This window comes from Centroberyx gerrardi, chromosome 20 (genome assembly GCF_048128805.1).
Source record: "Centroberyx gerrardi isolate f3 chromosome 20, fCenGer3.hap1.cur.20231027, whole genome shotgun sequence".
Taxonomy (NCBI): Eukaryota; Metazoa; Chordata; class Actinopteri; order Beryciformes; family Berycidae; genus Centroberyx; species Centroberyx gerrardi.
Window position 1 is genome coordinate 1,353,021 of NC_136016.1, and position 27,771 is coordinate 1,380,791.

The 27,771-nt window shown below is 39.9% G+C and overlaps 1 protein-coding gene across 1 annotated transcript in view; it reads right to left on the reverse strand.

Moving 5' to 3' along the window:
* Positions 1 to 27,771, reverse strand: part of ryr2a (ryanodine receptor 2a (cardiac)) — a 246,807-nt gene that overhangs the window by 20,512 nt on the left and 198,524 nt on the right. The window contains exons 103-113 of the mRNA XM_078290909.1: positions 26,675 to 26,881; positions 24,255 to 24,560; positions 19,017 to 19,084; positions 18,323 to 18,473; positions 11,309 to 11,395; positions 10,394 to 10,654; positions 7,565 to 7,695; positions 4,486 to 4,528; positions 2,654 to 2,787; positions 2,232 to 2,292; positions 550 to 696 (exon numbers count right to left, since the gene is read on the reverse strand). Of these exons, the coding sequence (XP_078147035.1) occupies positions 550 to 696; positions 2,232 to 2,292; positions 2,654 to 2,787; positions 4,486 to 4,528; positions 7,565 to 7,695; positions 10,394 to 10,654; positions 11,309 to 11,395; positions 18,323 to 18,473; positions 19,017 to 19,084; positions 24,255 to 24,560; positions 26,675 to 26,881 (1,596 nt within the window). The remainder of the gene's footprint in view (positions 1 to 549; positions 697 to 2,231; positions 2,293 to 2,653; positions 2,788 to 4,485; positions 4,529 to 7,564; positions 7,696 to 10,393; positions 10,655 to 11,308; positions 11,396 to 18,322; positions 18,474 to 19,016; positions 19,085 to 24,254; positions 24,561 to 26,674; positions 26,882 to 27,771) is intronic.

Below are 27,771 nucleotides of genomic sequence, written 5' to 3' on the forward strand. Positions count from 1 at the left end.
CAAAAGTAACTTTCCCCAACACTGTGCTATGGTAACAGGGACAACATATCCATTTCCCACAAGCAGCAGACAAAATCAACACACAAAAGTTGATTTCTGTTCCATAGCAGGATTCCCAAATGTCACCAGAGCAACAGATAGACCACATGGGCCCATAATATCACCATCTGAAGGTCACCACATTTACCAAAACAGGTTGTCTTTAATGCCCAATGTCAAACATAGTGGCCAAATTACCCGGTTCAACCCATTATATTTATCATCATATTTACTAGTCATATTATGCTTCAGGAAAGCCGAAATATTTCACACTACACCTTTAAGTCAGCAGCTCTCCATTATGAAAATAAAACTGAAAATTGGTGACGTTGCCGTCATTTCGGGATAAAAATTGTAACTTGAGAATACGAGAGAAAAGTGAGAGGAGAGGACACGAGAAAGAGGAAGATTTACACTGTATTTATTAAAATATATAAGATAATATAATATTATAATATAAAATAAAAATGTGCAGGTAGTTGTATATAAGTTGAGTATGTATTTGTCTACCTGTTTGCCATTGTGTGTGACAGAGGAGAGGATGGTACGCAGTGTCTTGAAACCCATAGCGATATCCAGCAGATGGGCAGCAAAGAAGAAGTTGTTATAGTGACCCAGGATGGACATGGTCATGTACCAGGCTAGATATAGGAAGGACTGGAGGAAAAGAGAGAGAGAGAGAGAGAGAGAGAGAGAGAAAGAGAGAGAGAGAGAGAGAGAGAAAAGTCAGGGAAGTAACTATATGAGGGAGTGAGTGTGAAAGTACAAGGGTTTGGTACTTTAGGACTGTAGTTACATTGCAGGATAGTATGTTCTAATCTATTGAAATAAAAAAAATACATTGTAAGGTACACATTGTAAGGTGTACATTTTTTATTTCCAGTATACTGTTTCTAGCACCAGGTCAGACATCCATTAGATGGACGGTGATGTGTAGGAGCACAAACTTGACACAATATCATATTATGGCATGGTAAAAATTCATATTAAAACAGCTTTGGAAACTGTTTTGAACTGATATCAGAAAGATTTTTATTTTTTCACAAAATGATGCAGGTAGCAGTGATGGATGACTACGGACCTCATCTCATCTTTCATTTTGCCGCTTTATTTTCATGGGTTTTCAACATTGGTGCAGCCCTGTGTACCAACAGCTATTCAACATTAAAACATTTGCTGGGATTAGAAATGGTTAAGTTAGCCATGAGTTCTTTTACAGTCATGTACGCATTATAACAGGATCATTTAGTATCATGGCAGGAAACAACCATCCGTTGCTGATGTAGCTGATGTAATTCACCAGCCACTTTTACAACTCAGAGCGCTTTGGAGTAGAGAGACTGGCGCTAAAGACAAGACAGTTTACTGTGTCACAGTAACCTACATTTTGGAACAAATCTACTTCATCAGACTAATCTCTTTTATTTATATCATTCCTGAATGGATCTACATCCAGAGGACCAAGGATGGAAGTAACTAATTACATATACTCCTGTAACTGAGTAGCTTTTTTGTGTACTTGTTCTTGTACTTTTACTTTTTACTATTTTACTTTTATTTAAGTGTGTTTTTGCTGAAGTATTGTACTTAGCTACATTTTCAATCTCATCCATTACAGAGTATACATTTTGTCGCTCTCCATAAGCATCAGACACTGGACCTTTGTAAATTGGCCAATTGTGGAGTGAATGGTCGCAGTGAACGGTCAGTCAGCAAAGAAGAGAACAGTAATGTGGCTTTAGTTTGTTTCTGCACATTATTTAGTAATTCTATATTTTTCCAAGTAAAAGAGCCCTGTTTGATCTCTGTCCACTCATTCTTTTAGAATTGCACGGAAAAGATCACATCTAACAACGCTTTCTTTTCTAAAAAGTAACTTATTAACTTCTACTGAATACATTTTAAATTAGCTACTTTTTGCTTTTACTTAAGTCGATTTTTACACCAGTAATTTTACTTCTACTTAAGTATGATTTCAGAAAGGTAACAGTACTTCTACTTGACTAGGGTGTTTTATTTCTTTCCACCCCTACACACCACAACAATCTTTTTCAGGTGTCTCTCATTTCTAGCCCGGTTGTCATATATATAAACATTATTTGTGCACAGCCAATTCTTACATGAACCTCTGTGAAGGAGCCAGACATGACTGATAGATATGTGACGCAACTGCAAAGCCACTATATGCTTACATTATCTGTGAATACAACCCCCAGTTTCCAGATCTGGTACTTGACATCGATGGAGTTCAGCCTGTTGATAGAGGAAAGACAAACTTCTCCAGTACAGTAGAACATACTCTGTACAATAGCCCATATACAATAGCCAATCTTCCACCTCAGGTTTAACGTGCACACACACACACACACACATTTATATTCCGATTGGTCATTCCAAGCACCTTCAGCCATGCAGAGGTTATAGCAACTTACTCTTCATCGTTTCCGTATTTAAAGTAAACTTTTCTTTTCTCTGGATGTTAACCAGTAGTGTTTAATGAAGGGGTCCTATAGGCAGAGCCCTGGACAGCCCAGCCTGTAACCATATGATCCTCTGTTCCAACCAAAACCACACAGTCTGTCTTCACACTACTTCACACACACACCATACTCACACAGCAGCCAGTGAGCTGTCTCTCTTGGGTTTCCGCTTCTCGTGAGCGTCACTGAAGTCCAGAGCCGCCCTGTCCATCCCCAGCAACTCACTGATTCGGTCGTGGCCGTAAAACTCACCGTATTTATCCATCACCTGAAGAACAGGCACATTGGTTGACCTATCACTGCTTTATTACAGTAAGCAACAGTATTTCTTGAAGCAAGAATTCTCTTGGCAGAGTGGAAAGGCCTCTGAATAGGGATGGGCCTGAATTTGCCTTGCTCATTTACCTACTATCGTTTAAAAAGTGCTATCACTTTTCATTTTGTGATATCAATCAGATTAGGTGATTTTATTCAAATGTCGGATCTCTCATTTTGGATCGAAACTCTTCAAAGCTCTAATGTTATCAGATATCAGGAATTATGTAGTTATATTAAAAATAATAATTATTATTATTATTGTCAGGAATTTATTGTTGACCTGCATGGCTAAATAAAAGCAAAATAAATACATATTTTCAAAATCAACTTCTATCCTCAGCACCATATACAAGCTTTGCCCTCCAAGAAACACATTAATTTTAACTTTGAATGTGTTCTTTTGTATAATAAAAACGCAGCTTCATATAAATTAATTATAAAAAGAAATCTTTTAATTTTCTCTGTCTTCCTTCTCTTCCTTCTCTTTTACTGTGGAAATTTCATTATATGGAAATAATCACTGGTCAATTACAAGCTGCCGCTGCTGATACACTAAGAAAATAGCTTTCCATATATGGATTATGAAATTGGTCCCAGATGATCAATTATCATGTAATCAAAGCTGTTCCTCCCATATGTGTGCAATCAAGAGACATGTGTGCTTTAAATATGATCCCAAACTCAGAGAAAAATGTTGTCAACTATGCTGTTTAATTTGTGGTCTGGTTATGCAATCCACTCTTTACAGTTACAAGATTAGTTGCTTAGCACCACAGTTACTTTGTAACTGCACTGTGTTAGGGTTATTTTACTGGATTACTGTTACCTGCCACTATTACTTTATAATCTGATTAATCCAAGTTACTCAATTACAGCTGCTACTTTTAGTTTGTAGTCTGATTATTAAATAATTTTACTGTGTTGCCGTTGGTATCTACCACTGTAACAACTATCCTGCTGATACTACATGGATACCCTTTTTTTCCTAACATCAGATTCTGTTTACCACATTTTAATTCTTTCTTTGAGAACATTCCTGAATATAGTAGCAAAACTACCGGGAAAGTGAGGTAGAGTTTTTTACTGTTGACTCATTTACAGTGTGATGAGGATTATAAAAACAAATGCTAGAAGATTGATTATTGTCTCCCCATATGTGTGCAATCATATTTCTGTGTGTATACAGAGTAACACACACACTCATTCTAAGAACAGCAGCGAGAAATTCCGGGAGCCCAAGCCAGAAGATAATAAGGCATTTTCATGCTGAAGGTTGAGACAGGTTTGGATGAAGTTTCTGTAAAGTTGATTAAACTTAAGCCTTGTAGTGCATTCATGACAAATGGGAACTGGAAAGTTTCTGACCAAAGGGAAGAACAGTACTGCCAAGAGAGGCTGAACCACAATGTGCAACTTTTCAAAATCTCAATTCATCGTCTGGTGATGACAGCCTCACTCAGCCTCATTCATCCTCTAGCCTGGAGGTTGGAAACATTTCCCAACGGGAAGAAAAAAAACACACAAACCCTGATCCAGCAGTGATATGATGAATGATAAATTTCCACCATGTGATCACATTTTCTGTACCTCTTTTAATTAGTACTAGGAAGCAGGCAATATTTGGTTTGCAAAAAATATGAAGACCTACCTTCCTCTTCACAAATTTATCCCAGTAGTTGTTTGGGAAAGATCTGAAAATCAAAGCACAAAACCCTCATTAATCACACTATATATACAAAACTGGTTAGCTTTAAAGGGCATTAATGAAAAAAGATGACTGCAAAGGCACAAAAGACATTTATCAACCTACCAGAAACATACATACATCAAACAGTATTTGCAAATAGTTTTTAGGGTTTGTTTTATATTACTTAAGAATCCAATGTGTGTAGGTTTCCCAAGTAGGACAATACAATGAATACCAGAAACCCTAGACAATAAAATCAGAATATTTGGGAGTCAAAGTAATAGTATCTTGATGCAGTAAACGCAACCCATGTGGGACTCCATGAAGGTTAAAACATTATTATTATTTGCAAATACTATATGATCCAGGTAGACTAATCAAAGAAAGTCAACCAACTGTCCATGCATCAGTCCATATAACTAGCCATCACAAACAATAGGCTAACAATGACATTTACAATGCTGGGAAATTAATATCAAGTAGGCTATTCATTTTTCCATTATGCGTTTCAGATTCACAGGAGGAGGGCATTAATGGCAGTAGTTATTAATCCCCAGTGGCTATAAACATTTGTCTATCCATCCATGCTTCCAACCCCCCACTGACCTATTCATACGTTCATCCCAAACTGTAACTTAAATAGTGACATTTCCACATTAATGATACTGATACAGGGCTTTTCATATAATCAGGGTATATATTGTACATTTGAATAGTTTCAGAGTCAGAGCCACAGGGCTGACATGACCATTAATGTCCTTTAGCTGTTTAAGCAGTTTAAATAAGTTATGGTTACACATCAGAGTTGGTTGTCTCTGCAAAAATTCAACATCTCAGGAGCAAAACCAGTATTATTTTCAGACTGACATCCATGAATATTTGAACTTATACAACAGGCTATAAATGGGTTTCATGGGTCCTTGGATATTGAAACACATGTAAATAAAAAACAAAAAACTAAAAATAGGTCATCCTGCTGACAACGGGTCAATAGATTAGATTAGATTATTTATTTAATGACCACACAGCCAGGCTGGTGGAATTTGTTTTCAATACATTAAGCAGGTTCCAACATAGAAACATAAGAGCATCAGTACATCATACAATCAATACAATATATAGTACAAGACCCACATCACAGTACAGTAAACATAACATGTATTGCATAACGTTCATGGCCATAACAGCATAGACAATAATGGAATTTGTCAGAGGGAGTTCAGAGTTCGTATGGCAGTTGGAAAGAAGCTGTTTTTAAAACGGGTTGTTTTGGTGAGCAGAGAAGTGTAGCGCCTCCCAGAGGGCAACAGCTGGAAAACATGGTGTGCTGGGTGAGTGGGGTCAGAAATTATTTTTCTTGCCCTTTTCACTGTCCGTTTGTGATGAAGTGATTCGATTGATTGGAGGGGGATGCCAATGATTTTGGATGATTTGTTGACAATGCGCTGTAGTTTATTCCGGGAGTGAGTGTCCAAACTGCTGTACCAGACTGTTATGGATGAAGTGAGGATGCTTTCTATGATGGCTGAATAGAAATGGAGCAGGAGATGTTTCCTCACTTTCAGGCTTTCAGGTGACGTAATGCTCCTCTGGCTGCCATATTAGAGGTTCATAGCTCTTGTTAAAGACAGCTGAGGACAGCTGATTGTGTTTTGACACGTATGACTTGGCTAGCCTATCTAAACAGTATGAAATAGACATGGTTCATTTCTGTGCTGTTTTAGACTTGGAAGTAACTTCACCACTGATACATCTGACTGATTTTGTGTTTAGATCATTTCAGCCCGTTAGCTAGCTATCCATAGTATTTGGTCTGCTAACAATCACCATCCTGTTGTGCCATCAAACCTGGAGTTATGAGACTTCCACACAAAAGCAATATGCCAAACTTTTCACCTTTCCTGCCCTTTGGCATTTAATTATAGCAGGCAATTACACTATCCCACATGGTGCATGACCTCCATTTACAGTAGCAGTAAAACTAACCATTCTTACCCAGGCTGTATCAACTGTATGCAACTGGTTCAAATAGGTTACTGTCCATTTATTTTCACCAAATATAATAGCTAAAGTTAACACGGAAATGCATTATGTACTGCATTTTGTACTGACGACAGGGATGCCCCCCCCCCCCCCCATTGCCCCCCACTGCCCCCCACATTGAGATCCTATTTATAACAAGCATTGTGTTTATCTATCCAGTAGAAAAAAAAACATTATTTTCTTTATGTCTTTCTTATGGTTCTTATGTCTTTTCCTATAGCACTTCTCTGTCATCCATGATCATTCTAGGGACACAGGACTATTTGTTCCATCTATTGTCAGGGTGCTGTGACCTGTGAACCTTGATCTCCTTATTATTGGTTGCTTGCAATGTTGGGGATTCAGGAATTTAATTTCAATTCACTATGGATAAGACCACCAGCTAAATGCCTAAAATGTAAAATGTAATATAAAAGAAAACAGTCTGTATTGGTGTAATTGGTTTCTTCAGTTTTAACTTCCTCACAAGCCTGTTAGGTACATAGCTGCATGTGCCCACTGGCCTTTTGTGCTCTGGCATTTAGATATATCAGGCCATTATGCACTATCCCACGCCTGCCTATGACCTCCATCTAGCTGTAATTACCACATGAGAGAAAGATGATTACCTTGGCCATAGCAATGGTAAATGAAGTCAGAGGTACATTGTGGAAAATTAACTAAACTGTAAATGGGTAGTCTGTTCAACTGGACTCTCTCTCTCTCTATAAAAATATATCTATATCTATATCTATATGTATATATACACACACACACACACACACACACATATGTATATACTGTATATGTGTATATATGTGTGTGTGTGTGTGTGTGTGTGTGTGTGTATATATATGTCCTATTCCAGCCTCTGGTGTATAATTTCTCATTCATCTCCTGAAAACCAATCAATTCCTAGAATGACCTCATCATCGGGTCTTCCCTTTGTAAGGGATGATGTAGCATATAGGAACCTACAAACTCACACAGACACACACACAAAGAGGGTCTGACTCACTGTGTGTTAATAACCAGTCTGTCCCATTGTCCTTTAATGTCATCCTCAGATGGTTGTTCTGTGATGTAAAGGCCGTCAAACTCCAGCTTTCTGGCCACCTCCTTTTCACGCTTAAAGATCACCAATGGCACCTAGATCACCCAAACACACACACACACACACACACACACACACACACACACACACACACACACACACACACACAAACCATTTTAGTGTCATCATACTGCCATTTGATTCCAGAACATTCTTGAGACAAGATCACTTGGATTGGAAACAACTGAAAGCATGGACATTTTATTCACTTGTATTATGAAAACTAAGCTTTTAAGACTAAATACAAAAATAAATGACTTATTAAGGTAAATATTTTTGCAGTTCTACTTTTTAAGACCACTGGTTATTAGGAAACATAACAACAAAATTACCCAATAGCCTACCCTTAGAAAGAACTTGGTTATAGGAAAAATCCACCCTAAAACACTTTAACACTGTTAATAACACCTATTAGCGATAAACCTTGCATTTCTGGGCCCATTTTGTTGGTCGGTGGTGTATGTAGGTTACTACAGTGTCAGCAGAACCCTTATTGTTTTAGTGCCAGGTGATTAGGCAGCTGGGCCCATAGGCCAGGCAACAATTATTTTTGTACATGTTCTTTATAGCTTTCTTTCTTTCTTTAGGTGTCCGGGCCCACAGGCCAGGCAGTCTATTGTTTTTGCATGTGTTCTTTATCGCTTTCTTTCTTTCTGTCTTCTGACAAAAACTACTTTCCCATGCACGAAAATGCATGAAACTTTGCAGCAATAGTCCGGTCCGGTCCAAAACAACGCAATGTAATAAAGGGCCAATCTTTCGGATGATGCCGCTTCAAAAAATTATTATAAATCAGCCATATGTGCTATAGGTGTGCAATGTTCTGAGAATGTAGGTCCATATGAGAGGAATCTTTTGTGCACTGCTACCTAGTGGAAATTATGAAGTTCATCACTTAGTTTTTTCCATAAACTGTAAAACTAATTCATCAATTCATCAATCAAAGTACAAAAATCATTGAAAAATAAAAGTGATGGCACAAAATGTCTCAGGTAGCTGTGATTTGTAGTGATTTTTGTGAACTGTAAATAATAATATGCAATACAAATTTCCGTCTCCATTGATATGCAAAGCAATTTGTCATTATCTACTGCTATGCTCATGTCATCTGAAACACTGGTAAAGTTTGTATGTCAATATATAGCACACAGCGAGCTAGCTGGTGCAGCTTAATTTTAGCCTTCTCCAAAACAACTGGAGTGAATGGAGACTGTTTCTTTAGAGTTCCAAAAAGGGCAAAAAATGACCATTAAATATAAAAAAAATAAATACAAATATTACTCCAAACAGCATAATCCAAGTGTTCTGAAGCCAAACAATCGCACTGTTTCCAAAAGTCCAATATTTACCTCATTATCTCTTAGATTTTCCACACTTGTTCTGTACTCAGCCACCATTTTGGATTATCTGAAAAGCCTTTAAAAATCTTCTTCTCATGAACTACAGAATTACATGAAATTTGGCAGGCACATTAATTGGGTGTGCCTTTACTTAGGTTGCAAAAAGCTAAGGGATTGGTCCAAAAATGGCCAAGTTATTAACCTATCAATTTAAAAACATTTGCATAAAAAGTTCAACTCATTGTGAAAAACAATTGCCATCAAGTTTTGGCCACCATTTTGGATTTTTCTTCTCATGAACCCCATGTCAGGTTGATGCCCAAATTGGCATGTGTGGTCCTTGGAATTATATTTGTTAGGATTATTTTTCTCAGCTAAAAGTATCTGGAGCTCAGAAAACTGCAAGACCCAGAGCAACCAAACTTGGTAGATAGGTTTGAAATGTCAGTCGCCACTCAGGCAACAAAGATTACACGGATTTGCCAGATGATGCCGCTATAACAAGCCATCTTATGTTTTGGCTAATAAATTCTGAACCGTTTGACATAGAAAAAACAAAGTTTTTCCATAGAATCCTTGGATCAAGCACTGACATCAATGTAGTCAATTTCCGCCATATTGGATTTTCTGCCATTTAGCATTTTATGAAAAAGTGTTTTTTTGTGACTTCTTAAATTTTTGACTTTTTGCCTCCAAAATGTTTACACAGCGCTATCAGACCCAGCTGCACAAAGATTCAATTTTTTCTTCCCAATTGGTTTAACAACATGGCCACAGTTAACTAACAAATTTGACAGGGTACGTGGCTAAGCATAAACCAAAATAAATTTTAAGACTTGTTTGATGAAAAATGTCACGGTCGGAAAGCATGAGGAACGTTAACGAACTGCTGCCAACCCTGCCTTCCCGGGTAAACGTTTCGTAAACAAAAATTTCTCCCGTTCTTTTCAGCCTCAGTGGTTTGACAAATGCAGGTGGGTACACTATGATGTAGCCACATATAGCGATTTTCCCATGCCGCAATGGTTTTATGTTATGGTGTTCATGACATAGTAGAACCCCCAGAATGTCTGGATTCATTAACCCTAACCCATTCTCAAGAGCAGAGCCTTTTCTGCCAAATACAACTGTGTAACCATTTGTTGATAATATGAGAATGATAATATATAACAGTGTAAGAGGATCCAAGGGTGTTCTTGAGAGTTCTTGAGTTCTTTGTCAACCTCGTACCCAAGTTGAAAAATTTGATCTTACCCACAGTACTAGCTCACTAAAACAAGTACTTTTCTCATGTGGGCACTCACTGGAATTAGGCCCACCGCCTATTTTGGGCCTCAACTCATTGTTTAAGAACTGCTATCCTATATTAAGACAGCACTAGCCAATAGCCTGCCTTCAGGCAGTAGTATCCGATGATGCAGAAGAAGGAGATGACGGTGTGCAGGATGGCCAGGATGCGTAGCGTCGGCTCCATGTATCCGCTGCTCTCCTCCAAGACGAAATGGACAGTGATGGGCCTCAGTGGCTCCCCGGCATCCCCCAGCACCTCCTCCATTGCCTCTCTACCCAGAGGATCCCACTGAACGCTGCTGTCTGGTTGGCTGCTGGTGTAGACTAACTCCCTCTCCTCAACCACAGCTGAGGATGTAGAAACCTAGTAGAGATAGTTTATTGGTCAAGGAAACTTATTAATCAAGCTCTAGTTGGTTTTACACAGGAGTAAGAATAAAACAAGGCAACAGTAAACATGTCATCCCCCACCAATGATGCAGTCCACCTCTGGCCCAATCATTAACAAATATGTCTCCTTGTTTTGACATGTAATTGTAATAATAATATGAATAATTTTGAAAATGCAACGCAGTGGTGAGTTGCATCATTCCCCAAAGCTTCATCAAAACCAATTAGTGGTGTCTGAGATCATGTGTGATGAACAAACAAACTAACAGAGACTGATCCATAGCCCCCCGTCAATTTCATGGTGGGGGATGAAAATTATTTTTAGTCATATGTGAGCCAGATTTTTACATGTCTGCAACTGAGAGTCTGCAATCTAACTCCATGCAGCACACATTCACCCACATGACCAAAAGTGGTGAACAGAGCAACCGACTGACATTGCGATCCATAGACCCCCGCTGTCGCAGAGATAAAAATGCAAAGGCTCAAGATATTTTAAATGTTTTACGTAGCAATAGCTTTACATAACTTTGATGAACTACGGTCTGCACAGAATGTAGATTTCCTATACTTACTAAGAGTTTGTGTTGTAACTAATAATTAGTAACAAGATTGCTGGTATCATTACCTTGTAGAAGAGGAGGATAAAGTTGATGGCGAAGGCAACAAACAGAGCCAGCATCCTCATATTGTAGAAGTTCCTGGCAAAGTAGTTCTGGAGGGGAGACACAGAGATCAGCAGGATGCCTACTGTTTCTGGATGTTACAGAGAGAGCATATGTCAATATAGCAGGATTAACTCTTGCATACAATTTTACTACACATTCAGTATCCACTTTATTAGGTCCACCTAGTTAGTACGTGGTAGGACCTACTTTTGCCTTCAGAACAGCCTGAATTCTTCAACGCCTGGATTCAACAAGGTGTTGGAAATGTTCCACAGGGATCCTGGTCCATGTGGAGCAATCCACCTGATCCCAAAGAGATCTGGACCCTCATTTATCAACACTGCGTATGTATCAGTGGCGTGCACTTTTGCTGTGAGTGCCGAAGTGCCCTTTTTTTTTTTTTTTTTTTTTGTTTTTTAGCTATAGTATATACCTTTACTTAATCAGGTTAGGTCCAGGCCCTAATGGCTACTTCCAATACTTCATACAGGGCAGTAGAGACTGACAGGAAAGACAGGGCAGAGAGAGGGGATGACATGCAGCAGAGGTACGGGCCAGATTCAAACCTGTGCCGCTGCCTTAATGGTAGCGGTACATGTTGAGCCACCGGCGCTCCGGCCCCTTCCATGCTTCATTTTTGCCCTAATGTCACACCAAATGGGCATTTGAGCTGCTCAAATACCCATCTGGTGTGACATTAGGGCAAAAATGACTGAAAAATTAAAATTAATTATGTTTTTTTTCTACTGTTGGGGCACCCTAGTAAAACCCTCACTTTTTTCATCCAAAGGGACATTCTAAAGGACATTCTAATGGGACACTTCATTTTTGCCCTAAGGTCACAAGGAAACATGTTTTTTCTACCATAGGGCCCTAACATCTTGGTTGATGCACTGACTTGCTGTTTACCACATTGGTCTGTCAGCCAGGCAGCAGCCTAGACTGTGTGTTTGTATGTGTGAATTTGTGTTTGCACGGATGTGTGTGTGTGTGTGTACATGTGTCGTCTGTTTACATGTGTGTGTTTACAGTAAGTGTAGGTTGATGAGGTCATGCCATTTTAGTTGTTTTCATTTAGCAGACCTCTAGGCCTATGTCATTCTATTCAATCAATTTTGATTTGAAATTATGTTGGTGTTAGGTCAGACTTTAACAAAGGATTTTTTACTTGACTAAATTTAATTTAGCAAGTTGATATAAAATGATTTTGCATATTCAAAAATAGAGAGGTTTAGATTAGAGAAGTTGGCTATAGCGTAGAAATAGACTTTAAATTAACACAGCAGTCAAGAAAAATAGATAAATTGCATCCTGCAACATCCAGGCAGTATCTATATACAATGAAACTGCTGCTGTCTTTGCCTCAACACTGTAATTAAGAAAACAAATAATAAAGTAAGTATTCGCCAGCTAGCTCTGTGTTATTTTCTCTAGCTAGCTTATAATCAATCTCGTATTTTATTGATGGTTTTGGTAAGCTATTGATAGCTAGCTTTGAAGTGTAAATTAGGCATCTAGCTTGAGTTGAAGCTAATGTTACTGTGGCAAATAAGTGTCAGCTAGCAGCTATAGTCCTATTGCAGATGCCTCAGTGGAACGCTCTTTTTCAAAGCTTAAGCTGGTAAAAAACAAGCTCTGTAACAGCTGTGGTGAAGGCAAGCTCTCTCTGCTCCTACTATCCATTGAGAGGGACATCAGCATTGACCACACAGAGGCCATTAATATTTTCAAAAACACAGTCAATAGGAGGATTTTGCTGTGAATCCAGTCTAATACAGTAAAGGTTTTATTTTTAGACAATTTTTCCCCTATTTTTCATTTTTTTCCCCAAATTCAATTCAATTCCGATGACAATTTATTTAAATGTGAGTTCAAAATCATAAATAATTAATCATCCCAGTCACTCCAACCCAGTTGGGGAGCTATATCAGCATGCACTTATGCCCCCCAAACCCGGTAGCTTCAGGTTAGTGTAGGTGGAAGATGTGCCCCTTTTTCATTTTTTGCCCCTGCCCCTTAGAGAGTCTGTGCACACCACTGGTATGTACGTATAAATATGTGTGTAAACCATGTGTATGACCATTTCTAAGCAAAGAGTGGGATTTATCAATTTGTACTTTTTGTAAAATTTAAGCACAGCTCTGACCATGCTTCCGCATAGCACCAAATGCTTGAAAAGGAGAATTAATGTTATGTACCTGTTATATGTTATACCATTCATAAACAATTTAGTCAGTGCATATAGTCCAACTATATGATATTATTATATTATGTGCCATTTAAGCATACTGATGTGGCTATTTGACAATCATTTTAAATATTAGTGAGGGTGTGGAAATTCAGGGTGGAGGTAATTTAGGAGTACAACTCAATCATAAAATTCGACAATAAGACACTGATTGTGGTGTCCATAAAGTGCTTTGATGGATGATTTGGCGCATGTTGTATTGTGAAGGGAGCAAGTTTTCAGAGACCACACTAACTTTTTAATTGAGAGTGATGAATGGCTACTAAGTTGGTTTTGTTTTCCAAAGCCTATTTTATTGGACCTCTGCCTCCAACTTTCTTCAACAGTGGAAAGAGAGACCAAAAGCACTAATGCCATCTCAGTTCATATTCAAGTTCTCTCTACCCTGGGCATACTGGCCACTGGCACGTTTAACAAGAGATTCACTAACAAAGACTATGAGATATATCTATACAGTTTATCGAGCGAACAAGGGGTCGTGGATGGAGGGATGAATCAGGGGCACTGTCTCGCCGATGGGAAGGCTGATGAGATTGCCGTGGATGTAGCTGCGGTAGGCTTGTGATGACCAACGGCCAAGACTTTTTATTGTATGGTCAGGAATTCCATGACTGGAAGCGGCCCCGATAGTTCAGGGGATATTCCTGATTTGGATAGAGCTTGACATAGATGGTGGTGGAACCAGAAGCGTGTGCCGATTCCTCCTGTCTCGGTGATGAAAAGAGGGTCTCGGGGGGAAGCGTGGCAGGCTAGTCTGGAATGTATATGGTTGTATAAAGGTTTGAACTTAAGTATGAATCTACATGAAACAAGAAAACGGGGAGTCTGGATGGAGAGGTCAGAAAGACTTGTGGCAAGATGGATCATAGGGGATAGTATACTGTGCGTTCGAATTTAACGTGTGAGGAGGTCTACCTTGTTCAGGGAACAAGGCTATTGAGGATAGTTTCTTGGGATGCCGTGATCAAGTGTTGGAGCTTGCGGGGATCAATTGAAGATGGTGGCTGAAAACTGTGGAACTGGAGTGCAATGGAACTGGAACTGGAGTGCACCTCTGATGAGGTGGGACAGGTGCAAGAACTGCTCCTCCAAGTGGAGACTGAATGCAGTCAGGTGGGCCTCTGCCTGAACGCTAAGAAGACAGAGGTTGTCATGTACAACACACCTGAGCATGCCTACGTATGTCAGGGTACTGAAAAAGGACACCGGAGCGGAGAAGACCAGCGAGCTGGCCAGCCTCATGGTGGAACGGAGTGTGTGTAGCAGCCTTTTGACAGTCCGGCTGAGGTCGACCAAGTAGTAGTAGTAGTAGAAGTTGGAGTCTGGCGTCAAGAGTCTGAATTTCTTTTCACAGCGTTTTTTGTTTTTTTTGGTGCTCCATGCTGGCTGCTGCGCTGCGTCCTTTCTCTCCCTCTTGCAGCTAAACTCTGTCCACTGCTGTCCGCTGCTGTCCACTTTGAGGTAAACTGCACTCTTGGACCCACGACAGCTGCTAAGCCTAACTGCATCAGATTTCAACCACATCCCGAGATGAGACTGTGGAAAGATTGATGATTAATCTCTTCTTGCTGGAGTATTTCCTGGTGGCAATGGTGATTGGACTGTTTCGTTATACTGGGAATGGAGGGCTACTAAATGGTTCTATCATGAAACCCTCCCTCACTTCTTTAGCCAGGAGCTTATTGACGGTGTCGGGCTCGGCAAGGACTGACTTGAGATTGTGGTTAGAATACCTGGTTGGAGGCCATGTGTGAAGCCGTGGATGAGGAAGTTAACGAACTGATCTGGGCAGCTCTTTAAAGTGGTGGCTAGTGTGTTGATTTTGATTGGTGTGTTGAGATGCTTAGCTAGTCATGAACCATGTTTGGTGGGTAGCTGGACGTGGAGTGGGCTCCTCCACAGAAGGGCCAGGTGTGGAGGAAACAGCAGCTAGATACATTTCAACCTAGGTCGTTGAAATTATTGCACACCATCCTGTCGCCCTGGTATAGGATGGGTCTTCCTCTTTTGTTGAAGCCTTGAGGAACAGAGCTATACGAGAATGTCTGAGTATTAACGCGTTTGGGATCTGCGTGTAGCAGGAGCAAAGGAGTGTGGAAGAGGAAAAGTAATGATGCATGCCATAACAGGATGGGAAGGTGTGCCACATAGTTTGCATGCCAGGGAAGAATGGGTGGCAAAAATACAGCAGTAAAGCTCAGGGTCCAGGGTGCCCCAGTATGTGCCCTGGTTGAATTGTTGGAGGCGTCCTGCTGCCTGGAAGGTGAAGAGAACGTGGTAAGAATAGAGTCCGGCGCCACCAAACCACAAGGCTAGGTCCAGAAGGGGAAAAAGGACAGATCAGAAGATAGTAGAGGTGTTGGGTTGGTGGGACCACCATGGCTTGCCGCCGTTTGGGTCCCAGAAGGTAGTGCCTTCTGGGATGGAGGAGGAAGAGGGGCCTGAAGGAGCATGGAAGCCGTATTGGTATTGGCTGAAAAAAGGAAAGATGAAGGGATGCTGGTTTGGAGGGATGTGGGTGCAAGGGTATTTTGTGCTGCCTGCGGACACAGGGATGAGAGAGAGGCGATGATATTGGGTTGAGAACCCGGCAGTGCGGGAGGATTTGTTGTGTTTGTGGCTGGAGAAGTATCAGTGCAGAGGGAATCTGTGTAAAGCTGGAATAATTCTGATTTGTTGTTGTTGCGGTGAAAAGTAATTTTCTTTTCTTCAAGGACACGCTGCAAATGGGTGACTGCCCACTCGTATATGTCAGTGGCACAAGGATGAGCCATGTGTGGTTGGGGTGAGTCTGGAGTTGTTTGACTGCGCCTGGGAATAGACTGTCTTGATCTTGGCTGGTTGGAGGGATTTGGAAGAGGGGATATTCCCTCTTGAATGATGACAGAGACTTCTACCTCTACTGGAAGGCGGAGGTGAGGGGGCAATTTCATTAGAACTGCTGGATAGAGGGTAATGGAGAATTTGCTGCTGGGAAATTTGGATCACGGAGCACGGCCGGGATGGGGGCTTCAATCTGTTGCCAAAACTGACATTTTTGTATCAGAAAAATTCTTCTTTTTGCTTTGTGTCTCAGCCATGTTTAGTGTTGTGGAGAAATAAGTGATGTTTTCCGAGTATTTAAAGGATAAGTTTGCCGATTTTGTACCAATATATAATTTGTCTCTTACATACCTGTAGTAGGCTATTTGGACCAGCAGAGAATATTGACTCCTGGGTCAGCTGTCGGTTGAAACAGCGAGCTCTATTGCTAGGCCTCTGTCTGCTAATAATGAGTCTAAATTGGGTATGTAAAAATATCTCCAAAAAAGCCAGTCTGTGAAAATGATATGGCGACCAACTGACATATTTATATCCACAGCTAGGAAAGCAGCAGCAACAGACCATATCCACCTGGATAATCTTCTACCAAACTCTACCCAGCTCCATGTGCAATTGTTTACAATCTGAGATGAACATCCATAAAACTAGATCACGCCGCCAGTAACACACTTTCACCCCACAGCAATCTGTGCTGTGGCAGAGAAAAATAGTTCTGTGATTTCCTGATTAGTGAAAATGTGTGTAATGGTAGAATTGTGTCATGTTTACTCTCAACTCCCCTGTAGAGACCACAAATGGCTTTTTTTGAGATATTTTGACATACCCCAGTACTTGCCTTGACAGACAAACTCCTTCAGCCAATCAGCGAATCCAAATTCAAATCCAGTCGGAAGAACGGCGAAAACGTCTTTTCCGCCGAGAAACTCCGCTAGTGCATACTCTTGTTCTTGTTTAATTGTTGTTATTGAGTCTATTTCTGCAATAACTGCACTTATGACTGTGTTTACTCTACTAACGTTAACGTTATCGCTCGTTGCTTCGGGAGACGGCATTACTGTTTTGCCAGCGGCGGCCTGTATTTCACGTCATCAGCTGCGTCCCTGATTGGCCCGGTTACATTGTAATTTCAGGAAATCGATGGGGGCGGCTAGAAGTCCAGACTGATCCGTGGAGCGAAACAGAATGTGAGGTCACGTGATCAGGATGGTCTTACCAGGCTAACATTATTTAGGTACACTGTGGAGTTAAAATGATGCTCCATTGATCTATTGGTACTAAGGAGCCTAATGTCGGCCAAGAAAACATTCCCACACCATAACGCCACTACCAACAGCCAGTAGACACCAACCATCAAACCACGTTCAAAGTGGCTTTATTTACACAAAACTCACTGTCTGGAAGAGCTACTTGGAGGTGTACCTAATAAAGTTGAGTGCACATTGCCGGCCCAAAAGAGTCAGCGAGAGGTAACTGTGCACTTGAGCACTTCAATACTCAGAAGTCATGAAATGTGATGTCAGTAAACTGCACACAGCATGCTGATGTCTACCAATCTGTCCCGACTGTGATTACTTTATACCCAAGGGACAAGAGAGGCAAAAGAGCTAACATTGGTAAGTCCAGCTTTCTTTGGACAGAGTGCTCGCTCACTGTTGTTTAGGAGACACTTTTGGATTTCACTCCTAAGTTTCAATTCATAACTTCCTGTGTGAAGATTTCCCACAAGTGACCATACAGACACCAGAATTTAATTTGGGCAAATAGGGCAAATCTGCAGAATCTCAATTAGTGAGGATGGGATGCGCTTCTCTGTTGTGATTTAGGCTGATAAGACAGATGGATTTTTACATAAACTATCGCAGCTTTAAAATGAAAAATTGAAAAAGGAAAAAATCCCCAATACCAGTAGTTTCCTCTGGTAGGCTATGATCTTCTTCCAGAAGGCAGACTCCTGAAGATCAGGTTCATCTGACTTGGAGGTGTGATGCTGTCTGATTTTCTGTTTGGCCTTCTCATCCTTCTGTTGTTTCTCCTGCTTCTCTCCACCTTCACCCCTAAAATCAGAAAACATGTTAACGCTAGCCAATGTTATATTACTGCTGTACTGTTGCTGTTACTGCTGCACTGTTAGATTAGAAAGGCCAAAGTATTTTAGGCCAACAAGCCATTAATTAATGACAAACCATTACCAATAGATCTAAAAACTTCTACCCAGTGGTAAGGGAAAATAACCTTACAACATTATGACATTAGGAAATGAAACGTATACATTATCTCGTCCAAACACTGTGGAACTCGCAATGGATGAAATCTCAGTGGAGGCTCTCAAATTAGGATGCTTTCAAGTATAAGGCATCAGATTCATTTTAATCATCCATCATCACACCCTTCATATAAAACACAGCACACATCGTTTTGGCTGCATTACCATGTAAATGTTTCTTTTGAAGTGAGACCTTTTTATGAGCCCCTCTGTTGAGCACAATAAGTATCTTTTTCTTCTACTCTCATAGGAAGTATTTTTTTAAGAAGTGTAAAAAAATGTTCTTTGAGTTGAGTTGCAATATCAAATGACATGCGATAAAATTTGCACATACTCTGCTTTTTCAGGTTCACATCTGGTCTCCTCTGTTGCCTCCTTCGCCTCTGAGGAAGAGCTCTTCGACTGGAAGAGAAAACAGTTAATTAGACGAACCAGCCAGAGAAATAGCCAGAGATTTACAAAATACCTTATTTCTCTGACATTATGTTCCAGGTGTCATTCGTGTCTAGGAGGGAGGTAAATCTCTCATGTCATGAACCCACAAGCCCTGTTACTACCAGCATGATAGACGGTTGCGCAATGATTTTAATCAAAACCCTGTGTGAGCCAAACAACAGTATTCTTGTTAGAGGAATGGATTTAACCAATGTACTCGGTTCTTTGCCTCCTAAAAACACAGAGGCTGACAATAAACAACAGTAATGGTATTAAAAGTAATTAACGACAATTTCAATATTACAAACGTCACTATTATTATGCTAAATTATTGTTAACAGGCAGTTACAGATCAGTTAATTACTGGTAAATGTCTCATTACAGTGTGGCTTCAGAATAACAAACTGGTAAGAAATTATATATCATTGAATAATTTAGGATTATAACTGTCCTCAATAAATATATAATAAATATTCATTATTGTCTTAAAAGTAAACAGATCACTCTTTACTAGTAAACGATCAAGTTATTTACTACAATAACTGTTTCCTTAGCTTTATATAATTGCACATTAGTGATACATTTCAGGTGAATGAGCAGTGACGGCCTGCAAATTGCTACATTACCAAAACAACTTTACATTGTTTTGTCATCAATACATTCATTCACAGCAAAAACAATGACATTGTGCTAAAGCAACCAAATGGGATTTCTCTCGATTTATTTCTATTCATTGTTGGTGATTTAGATGTTTACACAGCTTGCTTGGCATGGATGAAGTGACATATTTTTCCCACGGCGCAGCCAAGGGCATCACAAGGCATATTCAAGTCAGTCAGTCAGTTGGTCAGTCAGTCAGTCATCAACACTTTGTGAGATGGCCTCTAGAGTACATCTCTGGTTTCAAGATGCAGTGTTTTCCATACATAGGCTTATCTGTAACGCACGGCCACAAAATAAAAAGTTGGTCAGCGTATAGAAATGGATCTAAATTGATCTCTAATGCACCTAATGTACACATCATGTCATAGCACAGACCAGTAGACTAGTACAATGCACTTCGTTGTGAAAACGAAAGTAAAACTTAAAATTCCACAACTGCTCCAAACTTGCATGTGTTAGTTACGGTATTTGTAAACAGTAACTTGATAACACGTCTTCTGCTGCCCTACAAACTTTAACGGTAGGTAACGTTATTACCTTGTGGTATTTAAGTAATGTTAGTGGAATTAGGTGATATAACCGACAACCATGTCGTAATGCTTCAATGCATCGCATAGAATTTAATTGAACACGTGCCGTGGGTCTGTACAGGATCTGTGCTTATTCTATATTTTGCTGGAATTCTAAATTGTAGGCTAGCAGCAAGCATCTTTTGGCCATGAGCATTTTGAGAGGCCAGCCCTGATGATATGAAGGGCTTTATATCACATTGATGTGTCCATCATAACAAACAGTCTTGGCAAAATAAAATAAAATAATGTACTGCCTACTTGGAGAGCAAAGGACTGGAGAGGAGGGAGGAAAGGAAGAATTGCCAGAAGGCCACATTAAACAAATGCGCAATCAAATGACAAGTGTAGACAGTTTAAACTGAAAGTGCCACAATGATAAATAAATGAATAAAATAATAAATACATAAATGTGGAAATATGGGTATAAATATGTGGAAAATAAAAAAAGAGGAATAAGAAAACAATTGGGAAATATATACAGAAAAAGATTGATAAATCCCACTTATTTTTTACATAACACTCATTATTAACGAGTTGCATGAGCAGAATGCAAAACGATAGGGTCAAATATCAATTGTGACAAACTGAGTGTAACCATAGACCTCGTAAGTCTGACGCCCACATGCCCATATATGGCTCACGGTTCCATAGCAATTTCTCCGTTGGGAAAATGAATGGGGTTTCACATAATCGTCTCTGTCACAGTCTACGTTTAATGCAGGATTTTCAAAGTCGGTCCATTTTTACCTATGTATATTTATGTCTCTAATGGCACTGGGTCCGTTGATTTCTGTAACCGTTTTCTAGTCCAAGTAGTATTTTTGCTAGCAACAAGCTAAACATTCAGCGCATGTAATTTGCGTCACCCGCTGGCAGCAGGCTTCTACTCTGAGTCTGTACGTTGCTTAGCAACCCCCACCACTCCACACATTTCGCTAGCTAGCAAAACACACTTGATTGACTAGAATTGAAGAAACTAACGACAAACAACGATTAACAACAATGATATATATATATACAACTATAATTTAATAGAAATATTTACAGTATAAAACGTGGAAATCAAAGATATGCGATCGATTCAGCAAACGTGGCGGTGTAGGTGCTCAGATGAGAGAGACAGAGAGAGTTGAGAGAGAGGGAGATGGTCTGCCGGGGGGAGACCTACACCTGCCACCAGCGGCCCAACAGGGCCCTCCATGGGAGCTGTTGCGCAACACTCAGCTATCAGAAGCTCCTTCACATGCTCTGTCCAACCCTCATCTCTCAGCCATCAGAGTTTGAACTTCAGCAAACAGCTGCAAAAATATAATTATATACATATATATATATATATATATATATATATATATATATATGCATACATTCACTCTCTCTCTCATGTGGGATCAATATTCTAGTTTTCATTTTGTTTTATTTGCTTTAATCTTTTACCTACTTTTTATCTGCGCATTTTTGTCTATGTAAAGCGCATTGCATTTTAATGTACATTCTCTTTTATTTCTTTTAATTGTATTTCTTTTACTTCTATGTAACATTTTGAATATCTGTAAAGCACTTTGAAATTTTCTCTGTTCATGAATGATGGTAAATTTGCCTTGCAAATAAATAAATGCACAAAAGATAGGTAGGCATGCTATATCGGTTTAAGAATATAGGTCTACGCACCTTTACAATAACATTAGGAAGGCTGACTGTCATCCTTGAGAGTGTGTGTTTCATGTCAAGTGCCTTTGACATCAGAACTTCGAGGGTCGCTAGTAAGGCTCCCCTTGTAAGATGACTAATGCTGCTGTATGTATGCTCTTGTATATACTCTTGTAGAAACTAGAACTCCTTGTTGGAGAAGCACTTTATTCCCAGTTTGATGCACAGGCTATTCAGCTCATTCATGGGAATTTTGGTGATTCTGGAAATTGCCTAGTAAAACGAATTCCACCTTGTGGATGTGGGCACCAGCTTTCTGTGGCTGACGTCTTCCACAAGTTCCAATGCTATTGTACATTGGCTTGCCTTGGTCCAAAACGCTGTGCATTTTGCAATACTACTTCTATAGACAGCCTTGGTGTCTGAGTTAGCAGTTAAGTATTTCTCAATATCATTGGTGTCAGTGGAGAGGGCTTCTGTAAGGTCTGTAAATGTGACATCCTCATCATTGTCTTCATCCGGTTCAGAATCATATGCAGAGTTGACAGGCTGATACATTTTAAACGCCTTGGCAAAGTTTGATGTATTATCTGTCACAGTGGCTGTGACTTTGCCTAGCAGTCCATAAGATTAATGGATCCGTTCTATCTCTGCACCAATAACATCATATGTGTGCCTGCCTCTGATAAGTTTGCATGCTATGGCGGCCTTGTTGCACTCCAAAGTGGAACTGTTGATCCAATGAACTGTCATACCTAGAAAGCTTATTGTTAGCTGTCCAGATGTCAGCCATGGTGGAAACAAAGTCTATCTCTGTGAATGTGTCCTGTCAAATGTCTTTGTTTGACAGCTTGCCATTGCTCCTCATAGGTATTTTCTTAATAATATGTCTAAATAAAGGTCACCATAGGAATAGACCTGCCAAGTTTGGTTGCTCTAGGATGTACAGTTATTATATCCCCGAAAGTTATTTCGGGGATATAATAACTTTCCATGTGAACGCGACTTGAAAACTTGAACAGTTTTTATAAAAAACTTTTCAAATTTGGTATGGACATTGATGACCCCTAGAGGCAGAACTCTATTGATTTTGATGTGTTTATGGTTATTATAACTATTATTAATTAACTGATTAAATTCATGTCCATGCTATTTGGACCCATATCTCACCAATGGTGCATTATATTGTATTGAAATGTGTCAAGAGAATTGTTCAGACAATTATAGAGATTTGTATGAACTTTGCACTTTCTGTGATTATTATTAATAAAATAGTTACTATTTATTATTGAGTGTTAAAAAAATATTGGGGAATTTCGGTGATATACCCTTGCTGTCGGCCCCCAACAGCATCCTACTTTTTCACTCAGAATGAAAATAAGGATTGCATGGTGTGCGCTTACATGCTTCACAGTATGTAATCACAATAAAAGTTTCTGGCATACGCAAAATAGCCTACAGAATCTAACATGGGCTTACATTTTTAAAATATGGACCTGCGTCGGGTGCTTTACTGCTGTTCTTTCTGATGAAGCAACAGCTTTATCAGAACATACGACTCCAAAAGTGTCAGCAACAGACATTTTGTTTTGCAACCGCAATGATTGGATCAACTTGTCACCGGCGTATGCCAAAACTGGCCCAGTTAGGCGGAGTCAGCACTTGATATAAAAACGGGCTACACGGCCGACATCAAGCCCGGGCACCTCAGTGTTAATAACAAGCGCAGCCTATTCTAACATATTCTAACAAAAGAAAGTGATTGGAATGAGTGTTTACATGACGAAATTTTATCCATTGACTGGATTATGAAAGGGTTATACCAGCCCTCTCAAACAGAATGAAATTTCATTCACAATGGGCCAGTTTATTCTGATTGAGGTGGTTATATGAGGCATTTTTATTCTGATTGGGCTACTATTCTTCTTTACCATTGCAAGAAAAACATTGCTAAAAAGATTTATAGTTTTGTCAAATAAATAATGGCAATGTTGTACAATCATACTTTGTATTCATTTAACTTTTATCACATCGAATCGTGGCTGAATCGTGAACCCCACATCATGAATCGAATTGAACCGTGAGATTACCACATCGTCCCATCCCTAGTTCTGACCTATGGACTTGAACCCTTAAAAATAATAATAATAATAATGATAATAATAATAATGATAGGAGTCCCTTGTAAAGTAACACACCACTCCACCTGCTTATATGTCCAAACAATCATTAACTTTCTTATTTTTTCTCCTCACCTGGTGCCTCCGTCTGAGCTCTGGCGGGGGTGCTGTGGGTGGGGTTGGGGAGGGAACTGGGGAGTTGAGCAGTTCAGTCAGGCTAGCATTGGGGTTATGGGGGGTGATCTTGTACTGGCCTCCTTCCCTCCTCAAGTCCAGGCCAAAGATGTCCGACAATAGCTCCGTCTCATCGGTATTGACGGCCAGGTCGGCCAGGTCCTCCTCTGCAGAGGTTCGGTCAGATGGTCTTTTCTCTCCTTCCTCTCCCTCACCTCGGACCTCATCCTGGGTGGGGTCAGGCATATTGGCTAGCAGCTCAGACACCTGGGGATGGAGGAGAAATATTTGACCTTTACCCTGTGATAGGTGAGGCTTGCAAAACATGCAAACTTCATGCAACAAAATTAAGGCAATCAGCTTAAGAGTATCGGCTTTTTAAAGATGCCAGTGGGACACTAGTGCCGGAATGCTTTGGAGGCCCGGCCCTCATTTTAAAGGTTACTGTTAAAGCTCTACTAGGCAACTTTGCGAAGGACGCCAGTAAACTGTCTTCTTACAGGTTAACTACACCGGTTGCGTTTGTGTCGGAAAGGTTGGATCAGATACGCAGCCATTTACTTCAATGTAGCCTACTGCACTGGCTGCGCATGCAGCACGTTGACAGATCTGCAGATGGAGCCGGATTGGGGCTGCAACTTTGGAAATACACATACCTTCGACTACACATCCGTCTGTTCGCCATATAAATGTATATAAATGCCAAGATTTGCTTACTGCAGCCATTTATCACCATGTCAGTTAACCAAATAGAGGATACATGAGCCAGTGTCACTTAAATAAATGTTGGAGATGAGGTTATCTATGGATAGGCGCTGAGAAGCATTCTATTTAGCAACAATATGCATACACTCTCAAAAAAAGTGACATAAGTCACTGGTGTAGCAGGTTAACTAGGCCGCAATAAGTTCAGATACGAACGCTACGCATGCTGTGTAGTTCAGGCGTTAGTGTGTGGTGGGGGTGGAGGTGGTGAAGAGGTTCAGCCATCGTTGAGTCCAGCTTTCTTTGGACGGAGCACTCACTCACTCACTGCTGTTTAGGAGACACTTTTGGATTTCACTCATTTCGATTTGTCACTTCCTAAGATGGAGGTGACCATAACAACACCAGAATTAAATGTGGGCAAATAGGGTGAATGTACGGCATCTGAATTAGGGGGGATGGAACACACTTCTCCGTTGCAGACCCACTTTGTGATTTAGGGTACATTTTTACAGAAAAACCTTGCCTAGTGCAGCTAGCAGAGTGCGTAAACATTGTTTTCAGCCAGTCTCCACTTAGAACACGATTTTGAAAGTGAAAAAGTGGGATGGGGAGTGAAAGAGAATAGGGGTGTATGTCTGTGATAACATATCACCAATCTCTACTTAGGGGTGGTAAAAATTTTCGATTGCAAACTATTTGACGTTGCCAATGGTGAAATACCTGCCTTGACTGATTGAGGTGTGGCTAGAAGTGCAACAGAAAGTTTCAGCCCATAGAGAGCAGTGCAACATAAATTTTCTGCACCTGAAGGCAAATGGCAGTACTTAATTCGAAAAATGTTGAAATTAAGTACAGGATTAATGCTATTCACTATATAGAAGCCATATAACCATGTTTACAGCTCAAAAAACATGATTTAGTGCTGATTTGCTCTTTTAATTGAAATATTCACACCTACTACATTACACTCCATTTAAGGTATTTAGCCTAGCTGAGGCTATGATCGAGAGTGATTTACTAAATATTTACTATGAGTGCAACAGTAGAATAAGCTTCAACTCCTAATGTTGTTAACTATTTGCGCAGAAGGCACTACAGTGTATTAGCAGATTTTAGAAAGCCAAATTTAAAACTTTCACCGCTACCTGGAACTGAATTAAAGACCAATTTAAAGACCAAAATAAAGAAACAAACAAAAAAAAGGCAAAACCAGCTTATTTTTAATTTAACATAGCTAATGAAAGTTGTGAAACTATAAATGGGCATAATAAGAAAAAGGACACCAGGAAATGAAATGTTTAGGGATATAAAGGCCATGTTCGGCATATTCTATTAATCCTGTTCTGTATTAATCTAAGAGTGGACATGCAGAATGTGACCAACTGAAAGACAAAGTAATGTAGTAAAACATAAGACCACCGGTGCCTCAGTGGTCTAAGGTGCGTACAATGTAAATGCGACGTCCTGGGTTCAAATCCAGCCAGGAGTTTTGTCGCATGTCATCCCTCTCGCTCTCCCAGTCTTTTCCTGTCTCTCTCAACTCTGAACTGTCTAATAAAGGCAAAAATGCAACAACAAAAAAATCTTTAAAAAAAACAACACGTTCATGGCTTTTGACTTTTTAAGTACCCGTGGATACCCAGCTCTATCCTATTCTAATTATGTATACCAACCTTCATGGTCTTGGCCCCCTCAACCAGGCTGCCTCCCAGGAAGGTGTTGTAGATAATCCGGCAGAATCCTCGGGCCACGCTGAATGCCACATGGAGAAGCCCGACCAGGACCGACCAGTAGAAGGAGACCAGGGCGGTCACCATGTCCTTCACGGTCATCTTCTTTATCTTTTTCATCTGCTTCTTCAGGCTCTTCATGGACAGCACCTGGAGAGTATGTATGAATTGTCTACTGAGTGTATACTGGTGGCTATGCTGTGATGATGTTGGAACCTTGCTAAGCTGTCTAGAACATATTTCTGAGAAAATATTACATCCTCTTGCATTTTGGGATTTACTAGAGATTAGAATTCAATATTTGTTTTATTTCAAATTTCTGAAATTCAAAATTATTTATAGAACATTATTAGAGCATTATTTTATGCAGTGATGCAACCCAAAGTGCTTTACAAACACATAATAACAGAAGTTGTGAGTATAAAACAGTATATTAGAAAAAATATAAAAGGAATTTAATCAAATGCAGTGGTAAAAAAGGGAGTTGTAAATTTACTCTTAAAAATCTAGAGTTTCAGTGTTTCTGTTCCAGAGGTTAAATGCTGCCTCCCAGACATTTGGTTCTGGCTGTAGGGATCGTTAAAAGGCTAGTTTGGAACAAGCATATCAGATAAATAGGTAGGTGCCAGGTTGTTAAGATATTTAAAGTAATAATCTGCACCATTTTCATACAAATAAATGTCCGTCTTGCTACTATCCATTGCAGATTGATATAACACAGTAGTGATTCAACCTACAGCTTTTGCATTTGCTGTTCTAAGCACCCAGTGTCAGGTAGGTCTTTCCCAAGAAGAGGAAGTGATGCATTTTACGTTTCTGGTTTGTTTGGAATAAATAGAAGGCGAACTGGCTAGTTACAAAGAAAAGAGTGCCACCTACAGAAACTCAGAAAATCAACAGAAAGTCCAAGGAAAAGATGTCATAGTGCTGGCCACACTGATTGATTGACAAGTGAAATGTAGTGCAAAAACAACACAGCGATGAGCACTTAGCACCAAAAATGGAGACAAAATAAAAAAAAAAACACCACAGCAATGACC